General features: G+C 39.4%; 1 protein-coding gene across 5 annotated transcripts in view; it reads right to left on the reverse strand.

The window, feature by feature from the left end:
- Window positions 1-8715: 8715 nt before the first annotated feature.
- Window positions 8716-13044, reverse strand: part of KIAA1211 (KIAA1211 ortholog) — a 185735-nt gene continuing 181406 nt past the window's right edge. For all 5 annotated transcript variants that reach the window (XM_010859661.1, XM_010859662.1, XM_010859663.1 and 2 more), the window contains one exon: window positions 8716-11618. In XM_010859661.1, the coding sequence (XP_010857963.1) occupies window positions 11458-11618 (161 nt within the window). In that variant the 3' untranslated portion in view covers window positions 8716-11457. The remainder of the gene's footprint in view (window positions 11619-13044) is intronic.

Consider the following 13044-nt stretch of genomic DNA (forward strand, 5'->3'; position numbering starts at 1 on the left):
TGAAGCGACTTAGCAGCAGCAGCAGCATTCCATTGTATACATACACCATATCCTCTTAATCTGTTCATCTGTTGATGGACACTTAAATTGCTTCCATATCTTGGAATTATAAATAATTCTGCTATGAACAGTGGGATGCATATATTTTTTTGAACTAGTGTTTTTGTTGTTTTTGTTTTTCAGATAATATATATCCAAGAGTGGTGGAATTGCTGAGTCATATGGTAGTTCTATTTTTAGCTTTTTTGAGATACTTGCATACTGTTTTCCACAGTGGCTACACCAATTTAGGTTTCTCCTCAACAGGGGATTCCCCTTTTCTCCACTTCCTCACCATCATTTGTTGTTTGTGTTCTTTTTGATGATAACCATCTGACCTGTCTGTCATGATATCTCATTGGAGTTTGTACTTCCCTGGTGATTAGTGATGCTGAGGATCTTTTCATGAGCCTGTTGATCATCTGCATTTCCTTTCTGGGAAAAATATCTGTTCAGGTCTTCTGCCCAGTTTTTAATCAGGTTTTTTTCTTTTGATGTTGGGTTGTATGAGTTATTTATATATGTTGGATATGACCACAAGTTGGTCATATCATTTGCAAATATTTTGTCCCATTCAGTAGGTTGTCTTTTCATTTTGTTGATGGTTTCCTTTGCTGTACATAAGTTTTAAAGCTTAATTAGTTCCCATTTGTTTATTTTTGCTTTTTATTTCCTTTGTTTTAGGAGACAGATTCAAAACAATATTGCTGCAATATGTGTCAGACTGTTCTGCCTATGTTTTTCTCTAAGAATTTTATGGTTTCCAGTCTTATATTTATGTCTTTAATCCATCTTGAATTAATTTGTGTATATAGGTTCTAATTTCATTCTTTCACATGTAGCTGTCTTGTTTTTGCAACACCAATTATTGAAGAGATTTTCCCCCTCCATTTAATATTCTTGCCTCCTTTGTCATAGATTAATTGACTGTAAATGTGTGGGCTTATTTCTGGGCTCTCTATTCTGTTCTGTTCTGTTGATGTTTTTTGCCAGTGCCATGCTGTTTTGTTATCGTAGCTTTGTAGTATAGTTTGAAGTCAGGGAGCTTGATTTGTCTAGATCTGTTCTTCTTTCTCGGGATATTTTAACTGCTTAGGGTCTTTTGTATTTCCATACAGATTTTAAAACTATCTGTGAAAAATGCCCTTGGTATTTTGATAAGAGACTGCATTGAATCTGTAGGTTTCCTTGGTATTAATTCTTCCAGTCTCTGAATGTGGTATATTTTCCCATCTGTTTGTGTTGTCTTTAGTTTCTTTCATCAGTGCCTTATGGTTTTCCCAATACAGGTATTTTACCACTAAGGAGGTTTATACCTAGGTATTTTAATCATTTTAATGCGATGGTAAACGGGATTATATACTTAATTCCTCTTTCTGATTACTCATTTTTAGTATATAGAGATGGAACCAATTTATGTATGTTAATTTGTATCCTACAACTTTACTAAATTCATTGATGAGCTCTAGTAGTATTCTGATGGTGTCTAGGATATTTTGTATGTAGTATGTCATCTGCAAACAGTGACAGTTTTACTTCTTCCTTTCCAGTTTGTTGTTGTTCAGTTGCTCAGTTGTGTCCAACTCTGTGACCTCATGGACTGCAGCATGCCAGGCTTCCCTGTCCTTCACTGTCTCCCAGAGTTTGCTCAAATTCATGTCCATTGAAGTGGTGATACCATCCAACCATCTTACTTCTCTTGTCCAATTGCTGTGACTAGGACATCCAATACTGTGTTGATTAAAAGTACCTTGAGTGGGCATCCTTGTCTTGTTCTTGATCTTAGAGGAAACACTTTCAGCTTTTCGCCTTTGAGTATGATGTTGCTGCTGCTGCTAAGTCACTTCAGTCATGTCCGACTCTGTGCGACCCCCATAGACGGCAGCCCACCAGGCTCCGCTGTCCCTGGGATTCTCCAGGCAGGAACACTGGAGCGGGTTGCCATTTCCTTCTCCAATGCATAAAAGTGAAAGTGAAGTCACTCAGTCGTATCCGACTCCTAGAGACCCCATGGACTGCAGCCTACCAGGCTCCTCTGTCCATGGGATTTTCCAGGTAAGAGTACTGGAGTGGGTTGCCATTGCCTTCTCCAAGCTGTGTGTTTATCATATATGGCCTTTATTATGTTGAGGTATGTTCCCTTTATACACACCTTCTGGGGAGTTTATATCATAAATGGATATTGAATATTGTCAGAAGCTTTTCTGCATCTCTTGTGATCATACAGTTATTATTCTTCAGTTTGTTAATGTAGTGTTATACTGATCGATTTGCAGATACCAAAAAGTCCTTGCATCTTTGGGGTAATCCCTCTTAATCATGTTTTATGACCCATTTAATGTATTGTTAGATTCAGTTTACTAGTATTTTGTTGAGGAATTTCTGCATCTATCTTTATTAGTGATATTGGCCTATAATTTTCTTTTTCTTTTTTTCTGTAGTATCTTTGGTTTTAGTATCACAGTGATGCTACCTTCCTAGAATGAGTTCAGATGCATTCCTTCTTCTGCAATTTTTTGGGAATAGTTTGAGAAAGATAGGTGTTAATTCATCTCTAAATATTTTGTTGAATTTACTTGTGAAGCCATCTAATCCTGGACTTCTATTGGGAGTTATTAAATTGCTGGTTTAGTTTCATTACTGGTAAGTTGTCTATTCATATTTTCTATTTCTTCCTGGTTCAGTCTTGGCAGATTGTACATTTCTAGGAATTTGTCCCTTTCTTCTGAGTTGTCCATTTTATTAGCATATAGTTTTCCGTAGGAATCTCTTCTGATGTTTCATATTTCTGTGGTGATGTTTGTAACTTCTCCTTTTTCATTTCTAATTTTGTTGGTTTGTGCTCTCTTTTCTTGATGAGTTCAAACTAAAGGTATATCAATTTTTAACATCTTTTCAAAGAAGTATTTTTCAGTTTCATTGATAATTTTATTGTTTTTAAAGTTTATTTATGCTCTAGTCTTTTTGATACGTTTCCTTATACTAACTTTGGGTTTTGTTTGCTTTTTCTAGTTTAGCTGTAACATTAGGTGGTTTGAGATTTTCCTCATTTCCTGAGGTCTTGTATCACCATAAACTTCCCTCTTAGAGCTGCTTTTGGTGTGTCCCATAGATTTTGGATCATTGTTTTTCATTTTCATTTGTCTCTGGGTATTCTTTTTTAATTTCCTCTTTGACTTCTTCAGTAATCCCTTGTTTTGTTTTGTTTTTTTTTTTAGTAGCGTATTGTTTAGCCTCCACCATGTAGTGTCCTTTGTCTCCTCCAACAATCTCTATTTTAACATCTATTTTATCAGGTATAAGTATTGCTACTCTGGCTTTCTTATTATCTCTATTTGCATTCAATACCTTTTGCATCCCTTCACTTTATGTTTATATTTAAAGACATTTATGTATGTCTTTAAATCTAAGTCTCCTATAGGCAGGATTCCTTTTTTTTTTTTTTGCCTTCAGCCACCTGATATCTTTTGGAGCATTTAATCCATTTACATTTGAAGTGTTTATTGCTATGCATGTTCTTATTGCCATTTTGTTAATTGTTTTGGGGTAGTTTTTGTAGTTGTTGTTCCTGTCTTTTGTTATTTGATGACTATCTTTAATGTTTGGATTCCTTTTCTTCTGTGTATCTATTATAGATGTTTGGCTTGTAATTCCCATGAGGTATTTATATAGCAATCTGTATTTATACAAGATTGTTTTAAGTTCTTGACCTCTTAATTTCAAATGCATTTTAAGAATCCTGTATTTTTACTTTCCTCCCCTCATAATTACTGTTTTTGATATCTTTTTTTGTTGTTCAGTTTCTAAGTTGTGTACAACTCTCTGCCACCCCATGAACTGCAGGATACCAGGCTTCCCTGTTCTTCACCATCTCCCAGTGCTTGTTCAAACTCATGTCCATTGAGTCACTGATGCCATCCAACCATCTCATCCTCTTATGCCCCCATCTCCTCTTGCCCTCAGTCTGTCCCAGCATCAGGGTCTTTTCCAGTGAGTCAGATCTTCGCATTAGGTGGCCAAAGTATTGGAGCTTCAGCTTCAGCACTAGTCCTCCCAATGAATATTCAGGGTTGATTTCCTTTAGGATTGACTAGTTTGATCTCCTTGCTGTCCAAGGGGCTCTCAAGAGTCTTCTCCAGCACCACAGTATGAGAGCATCAATTCCTCAGCACTCAGCCTTCTTTATGGTCCAACTCTTAGTCCATATGTCCATATTCTTGTTTTTTTAACCTCCCTACTAGCTTTGTGCGTGGGTGATTTCCTACCTTTACTGAATGTTTGCTTTTACCAGTGAGCTTTTTCATTTTGTAATTTTCATTTTTCTAGTTGTGGCCTTTTTTACTAAGAGAAAAATCCTTTAATATTTCTTGTAAAGCTGGTTTGGTAGTGCTGAACTCTTTTAGCTCTTGCTTGTCTGAAAAGATTTTAATCTTTCCGTAAAATCTGAATGAGAGCCTATCTGAATGAGAGCCTTGCTGGGTAGGGTATTGGTTGTAGGCTTTCCTTTCATCACTTTAAATATGTTGCCCTTCTGGCCTACATAGTTTCTGATGAAAAGTCAACTGATAGCCCTTTATGAGTTCCTTTCTATGTTATTTGTTGTTTTTCCTTTGCTGGTTTTAATATTCTCTAATTTTTAACATTTAATTACAGTATTTTAGTGTGTTGTTCTTTGGGTTAATCCTATATGGGACTCTGCACTTCCTGGACTTGGATGTCTGTTTCCTTTCCCACGTTAGGGAAGTTTTCAACTATTATGGCTCAAATATGTTCTCAGCCCCTTTCTCTCTCTCTTCTCCCCTGTAATGTGAACATCAATGCATTTGATGTTGCCCCAGAGGTCTCTTATACAGTCCTCATTTCTTTTTCTTTTTTCCTCTTCAGCAACAGTGATTTCCACTACTGTGTCTTCCAGGTCACTGATCCATTTATCTGTACCATTTAGTCTACGTTGATTCTTTTTAGTGTATTTTTAATTGCAGTTATTCTTCATCTTTGGATATTATTTATATTTTCTAGTGAGTGTGAGTGATAGTCGCTCGGTCATGTCTGACTCTACGGCCCCAGGACTGTAGCCTGCCAGGCTCCTCTGTCCGTGGAATTCTCCAGGCAAGAATATTGGAGAAGGTTGCCATTTCCGTCTCCATTATATTTTCCAACTCTTTGCTAAAAACCTTTTAACTTTCACTCTGTGTACCCGTTTTTTCCCCCAGATTCCCTAATCATCTTTATGATCATTACCCTGAACACTTTCTTACGTATTTGCCTTTCTCCACTTCACTAATTTCTTCTTGTGGGGTTTTATCTTGTTCGTTCATCTAGAACGTGTTCCTCTCTTGCCTCATTTTGCCTAAGTTGCTATTGGTGTTTTATGTTTCTGGTGAGTTGGTTATGTGTTCCAGCCTTAGAGAAGTGGTCTTCTGTAGGAGACGTCCTACTGTCCCAGCAGTGCACTCCCCTCATCACCCAAGCTGTGTGCTCTGATGGTTCCCTGCTGTGTGGGTCCTTCTGTTGTGCTGAGCAAACTATGTGGGCTGTCTGGTAGGCTTGATTGGCTCCTGGTCAGGTTAGTTGCTAAGCCCTGCCCTGTGCAGAGGCTACTGGCCCCTGGTTGGTAGGGCCAGGTCACAGGATAGCTGACTATAGAACCCCAGGAGGCCCCGGGCTAGTGCGGGTTCATTGGTGGGTAGCCAGGGTCTAGAAGACTCCCGGGCTGTTGCCCACTCTGTGGTGGGTGAAGTCAAGTCCTGAGTTAGCACTGGTCTACTGACAAGCCGGGGGTCCCGGAACTGTTTTCAGATCACTGCTGGGGAGGAGGGGTAGAAGAGGGGCTGTTCCTGACGCAGTTGGGTACAGGATCTCAGATATCCCAAAGCTTTTATTGGGTTGCTAGTGGGCAGGGCAAGGACCCAGGCCCATGTCATCCCAGGACATGGCCTGGGCTGCTGGTGGAACTTCAGGCTACAGGATTGTGGCTATCTTGGATCTGCTGCTGCCCTGGGTGAGGCCGGTCCAGAGGTTGGAGCTGGCTCCCTGAACAGTAGAGCCAGGCAGGGCTACATCTTGGGGCTAAAAACTAAAAGGAAGATTCCACAAAGGCCCTTGCCAATACCAGTGCGTATGTGGTAGAAGAAACTCCCAAGGATGGCTGGTGCCAGTGTCTGCGTCCCCAGGGTGAGCTGCAGCTGCCTCCTGCCTCTGAAAGACTCCACAATCAGCAGGAAGGTCTGACCTAGGCTTCTGTCAAATTATCTCTTATGCCCTGAGTCCCAGAGCATGTGAGATTTTATATGTGCCCTTTAAGATGAATTCTCTATTTCCCCTGGCTCTCTGGGAGTCCTGAAAGTAAACCTCGCTGACTTTCAAAGCTAAATACTCTGGGGGCTTATCTTCCTGGTGCAGGACCCCTGGTCTGGGGAGCCCAATTTTGAGGCTCAGACCTTGTAGTCCTTTGGGAGAACCTTTCTGATATAATTATTTTCCCATTTGTGGGTCTTCTTTCCAAAGATATAGGACTTGACCATATCTTGAATATTACCATTTATCCATTTTGTTGTGGCTCATTATGCTTAAGTTGTGTAAGATCTTTTGGTAGGTTCCGGTTGTTATCATCAAATGTTGTTCTGGAAATAGTTGTGATTTTGGTGTGCCTGTGAAAGGAGATAAGCTCAGGGTCTTTCAAGATGACTGATTGCCATCATGGTCAGTCTCCTCCAGAGTGAATTTTTAAAAGAATATTAAGTCTCTTGCAGAATTATAGAGGGCTGGAGCTATACAGCCAGGAATAAGGAATGCCTAAAATCATCATATCATTTTGGGCAGAAGACAGCTGCTGTCCTTGAAACTAAATGCTTACTTTATGGCTGACCCCACTAACACCAGACACTGTTCCCTATCACTACCAGACTTCCTCACAGTTCCCCCGTCTTTTGGTCAGTTGCTCCCAATCCACAGTCCCTTCCAATTTGAGATGACACATGTTGTCATGCCCACCAGAGTACAGGAAAGCACCTAACAGGCATTTCAACTATAGTAGGAGGTGAGTGCTGCCCTCTACTAAGACCCACAAGATGGAGACTTCCCCAAACTTAGAAAGGGCATTGAGGGCATGGTCAGCCCAAAAGAACAACATAACTTCTGCCAGGTTTTAGATCCATGCTGCTTCACCTTTAATGTATTCACCACCTGGAGCTGTTGCTAAATGCCTAGTCCAGTTGAGAGGAAAGGGCTTGGTTGAGCCACACTGGGACCTAAGACAAAAGGGAAAATAAGTAATACTGACCCCATATTTATTTAAAATTTTGATACTCGTTCATCATAGAATTTCCATTAGTCTTTAAAAAAAATATTGCATTAAAATAGCACTTCTCTCGATTACTTTTTTAGCACCCAAGGCAAGTGCCTTGCTCACATTACTCCATTTGCCCTCATCTGGCCCTGTGAGTCAGTAGGTCTGGTCTGGGGCCCTAAGCTGTGTTTCTCACATGCTCTCAGCTTGTGCCCATGCTGCTGTTCCATGGCCCATACTTTGAGTAAAGAGGTTGTAAGATCATTTTGTCTGAGACACTGCTGCTGCTGCTGCTGCTAAGTCACTTCAGTCGTGTCCGGCTCTGTGCGACCCCATAGATGGCAGCCCACCAGGCTCCGCCGTCCTTGGGATTCTCCAGGTAAGAACACTGGAGTGGGTTGCTATTTCCTTCTCCAGTGCATGAAAGTGAAAAGTGAAAGTGAAGTCGCTCAGTCGTGTCTGACTCTTAGCGACCCCATGGATTGCAGCCTACCAGGCTCCTCCGTCCATGGGATTTGCCAGGCAAGAGTACTGGAGTAGGTTGTCATTGCCTTCTCTGTGTAAGTGTGGTGAGTGGCACTTTATACACCTGGTCTAATTTAACCGTCCAAAGAATCCTGTGAGGTTAAGATAAAGGTCTATTCATTTCAACATCAAACATTACCATGTGGTCACATAGGTATAATACCTTTATGTCATGAAGGGCAAAAACTCATTCCTAGAACATACACTGTGACTAGCAACCACCTCCCCTGCAAAAGCGGCCATCTCCTCAGAGGCTTGGGCTGTCGGGAAGTAGTTCAACTTGGTGTTTTTCTCACAAGTGCAAGCCTGTTAGCATTTTGCCAAACACACATATCAGTGTGTGTTTCAACCTCTGTGAAGTCAATGCAGAACGTATGGAATGAAGATAAGTACATTTTTGGGGTCTGAGACACAGACCAATTCAAATTTAGGATTCAGATAAACATTTTATTTGTCCCCTACTCATTGAAGTGAAAAAGTGGAAGTGTTAGTCGCTCAATTATGTCTGACTCTTTTCGACTCCATGGACTGTAGCCCGCCAGGCTCTTCTGTCCAGGCAAGAATACTGGAGTGGGTAGCCATTCCCGTCTCCAGGGGATCTTCCCAACTCAGGGATCAAACCCGGGTCTCCGGCATTGCAGGTGAATTCTTTTTTTTAATCATCTGAGCCACCAGGGAATCCCATTTTATTTGTCTCCTACTCATTATTTTTCTCCCAAAATATCTAATTAAAAATAATAAGGTACCCTATAAAATGCCTTGAAATTTATCTTTCTTAAAAGTAAATATGAAGTCTCTGTAGATGGTCACTGAAATCGGTAAAAACTTCAACTTGAAAAGGAAATTCCATCAGTGCCAAAGATCTTGTGGGTATTTTTTATTGAAAGGTCTTTTTCCTTCAATAATGGACATTTTACATTAAAACTTTATACAACCAAAATCTCAAAATAATATTAAAATCACACTAAGGTATTTTCATTGTTAAGTCTACTACATTTTATTGTTGATAAAAATATTGCAAGACACTTGTAATTCTAATGTTTCTGCTTTAAAATAAGCAATTAAAACTAAATGTCACAAGAAGAGACAATACATACTACAATTTGCTAATAACTGGCTAAAATGATAATTTAATAGTAACATGTATAAGAAACAATTGCACTTGAAAAAAAAGTAAACAAAAAACCTCTAGTTTTGTATATTTAAGTCTTATGAACAGAGGTTAATCATCTATAACCTTGCCAGAAGTGTATATTTGTTAAAAAAAAAAAGCTTGTGTATTTAACTAGCAATCATTCATTTCTTTTAAAAGTCTTGAATTCTTATATGCTTTACAGAATTTCCCCCATAGTTTGTTGATCAGAAAAGACTGCAACACAACTAAAGAAAAATAACACTTCATTGGTATTTAGTGCAAATTTGGAGTAATTTTTACATGAAGTATTAAACATGTAGCCTTTAGAAGTTGCTGGAAGTGCTATGACTGTCTTTTCTTCCGTATACTCTTAAAGATTTTGATGGAAAATTTTTAACTGAGGTATTTCTCCTCCTTTGCATGGGCTCAGTGGGAAGCCAGTACAGACTTGACTTATCTACCATTCTTTGTTAATGACCTGATCTCTTCGCCTGTTCTCTGCCATTACTGTGATTGTTATTCAAAGCTGACAGCATGAAAGAAAAAGTCAATGCAGAAGAATTAAAGTAGCACTATAATTCTAGGGCTCTAAGTGGAAAGATTCTTACTAAAAAAGTGTTATATTTGTGAGGAAATCATCAAAGGTAACAAATGCCTACATATTTGATTTAGAAATGAACAGTGTGGAAAACGTGCAGTGGAATATTAATTGCGTCTCATAGCCATTAAAAAAATTAACGTCCCATTGATTCTGTTGAAGGTCCACTATATATGTTAACTCCAACTTGCAAAAGTACAACTATCCATTTCACCACACATTCCAGGTACTACCATGAGGCGGCCAGGTACTACCATGAGGCTGAGCCATTGTTTCCAGAAAGAAGATGCCTTGTATATGGTAAATATTTTTGCACTCATCCTTTCTTTAAGGTACATAATAGAATAACAGACATTGTCATTGCATAAATAAGGAAAATGATACTAATAAAATACTAATAAAATGTGTTTTTGTAGGAGAGAAAAAATGGGTGTAATTCCTTCCCCTGCTGCACTAAGCAAAGGATTTGTATTTAGATTTTGAAGTCAGAATTGAAGAAAAAGGGACTATGTCAACATCATGAAATGTAAGTTAAGTCCTAGCAACGTGTGGGTTTGCTCTGTGTTTCATGTAAAGCAAATTTAGGGAAATAAAAGTGAATATATGTGGCTTTTAAATTGCCAAGCCCCCCCACACCTTTTAAAAAATCTCATGTATATAATAACAAGGCCACTTAAAACTCTTGAGATGTTTTAATGCTATTGAACATTTGACTCTAAATATGAATTAGTTGGCTATGGTAAAGAAAGAAATTCCCCACAGGAAGTCCTTAGTACAAAAGGCTTCAAATCTTGTCTTAACTGTTAACTTTCCCTAGTGACTTCAAAGATTTTCAGAGACATGTAATGTCAGTAGGCTCTTGCACTCCATAATAAATGGTTGGTTTGGAGGCTGTTTTATTAGTCTTCTTGTCTCACTTTTGCTGCTTTGGGTGAAGTGAGCCTCCCCTTCAGAGTTTTAAAAAGTAGGTAGCACTAGAAGCAGTGTATCCTACGCTTCTCACCCTTTGTGATGAAGAGTTTTTACCAGAATATACACAATCTGGCCTCATCCTTACAGGATATCTGAGTAGGTCTGGGATAAAGCCTGAACTTGTTAAGAATAACTACACTAAATGGGGATTCTCAGAGACACAGAATTTGTAGTTGTTTTTTTTTTAATCATTTATTATTTAAACATTTAAATAAAATGTTCCCTAGGAGACAGCTGGGCCAAATGGTTAACATGTCCCTAAGGAGAGTTCTGGTATAAAAGGGCCTGTAGCTCAACAGCACACTACAAGAGTGAATGGTCTCGCTGTGTTACAGTTCCTGGTCGGGGCAAAATCATGAGAAGCAAAGACGGGCACAGAGTTGGAAACCAGACTTTTAACTTGCCATTCCCAATGGCTGCATTCAGGAGAATAGGCATTCTTGTCCTTTCACTAAGACTTTAGAAAAGGGTAGAAATCCCCAAGCACATGGTAAATAAATGGTTCAGAGAAAAGAAATTGGAGTAAAGAATCAAGAAAACCATTAATATTACAAAGGTTGGCAAAAGGACATGTTCTGAATGGTGTGTGGGGGTGTGTGTGTGGAAGGGCCATGGCAGGCTCTTGTGAGGTCTTAGTCGAGAGATTTTACTTCATGTGGTCCCTCGGACGGAATTTTCTCTTCAAAACTAGGAGGAGCTCAAGGCACCAGGACCTAGGGTTGTGCAAATACACTCTTTACAAGGAACACCACCAGTTCAGTTTCTAAACATTATTTTAGAGCCTATAAAACATGCTTCTTTTCCCTAGTTTGGTTTTCTTTACCTCATATAAAAAATAAATAAATAAAAAGGGCAAGAGAAGAGCCAATGACTGCAATAAGAATGGATAAGAGTCACTCTTTACTTAATAATCTGCGGACAGTCGCTCCAGGCCTTGGCTTTCCTTTTGGCCAAAGCCAGCCAGGCTGGCTCTGTTGACACGGGGGCAGCATCTGGGTTGGAGAACCTCTTTGTGACTTCTTTCACCAGTGGCGCTGGGGGAGCTGAATCAGAGATCTCCACTGGATTTTGAAGGAAAAGGAGAAAGGAATATAAGTCAGAGCCACATTTTTTTTATTTATCACAAGTATGAGATTAAGAAAGCAAAACCCACTGAAGCACTGAGCATCTCTGGCAAGAAGAAATTTGGGAAAGAAACCTATGTGATCCTAACGGCTGCATACAGAATTACAGTGATCACAGTGCAGTCAATCTTAATTTCAAAGAATTTCTAGAAACCCAGTTTTTTCTGTGCTCAGAAGCTATGCCTGCACAATAATAGTAATAATAGGTAAATTCTGTGATTCTAAGTCATGCAACCAGTCAACTTGATGAAGAAAAAGATTAAACCAGTAGTTTGAAGTTTGAACTTGTTAGCTGGTAAGTTTAAAAGCTACTTCCTCCACCAAGCATGCCCTGGGTCCCTCCTCCCTCCAAGACCTGTGGATCCTTCCTGCTGTTATGACTCAGACTTGTCTAACAAATTCTTTTGTCTCCTATCACTATTTATCAGACCTCAGAGGCTTTGTATGGTGAGGGCTCCCATCTTATTTTTGGGTCATATGTAGTACCTATGGCAATGGCCTTACAGGTATGCAGAACTCTGGAAATACTGATTAAAAAGACAAAACTTCAGAAGAAGGCTTGCTTTATTAAGGTGGAGCCAACTCTGAATTGCATTTACCCTTTGGTGTCTCTAAGAAATCAGGCAGACAAAGGTTGATCTCGTTGTTGACTTTGGAGAATTCTGAAAGAATTCTCTCTTGACCCTTATCAATATGATGTTTAGAATCCTTAATTCCTGGGTATAAGATCAAATGAAGTCCCTTGGAAGTTCTTGAGAAAATGTTCCAAAGTAGTTTTCAAATGTAAAGTTTTTTTCCTCCACACCAAATAGTAAATATAGCTTTCCTCATGAGACCTCTTTACATTTCCAGACATCAGCTAGCAGGTATTTCTTAAGGCATAAAAAAATCTTGGGTCTAGAGGGTGGGTGTCCTCTGAGGAACAGATAGGGCTGCCTACTGGGGAAGACAGGGACCCTAAGAGCCCGCGAGAGGAAGCTCTTTCAAACTCTCCATCCTCCAAGTGACTTGCAATAAGGAAACAGTCATAAACATTATTGGATCATTTTATCTTTTAACAGGATAAAGATTTTTTTTTTTTTAACTTGCCCATGTCTCTTACATGTCATGAATTTGTATGAACACTGCTGTTGTTCATTAACATCAGGGACTTAGAGCAGAACAACTGTGCTCTCTAATGTCACACCTGAGTCAGAAGTTAGCTATCTGAAATCACATCAGTGAGAAGGGGCCAGCCCACTTTTGCCTGGAGCATCTGAGCCACTTGGATCACCATGATTCAGAGAAGCAGTTTCCATTTCTAGCCAGGGCAGAGCTCCAGGTAGGGGATTTCTCATACAGCTTTTTCACACTGGTCTTAAGT

Source organism: Bison bison, unplaced genomic scaffold (genome assembly GCF_000754665.1).
Source record: "Bison bison bison isolate TAMUID 2011002044 unplaced genomic scaffold, Bison_UMD1.0 scf7180017864458, whole genome shotgun sequence".
In the NCBI taxonomy this organism is placed as follows: Eukaryota; Metazoa; Chordata; class Mammalia; order Artiodactyla; family Bovidae; genus Bison; species Bison bison.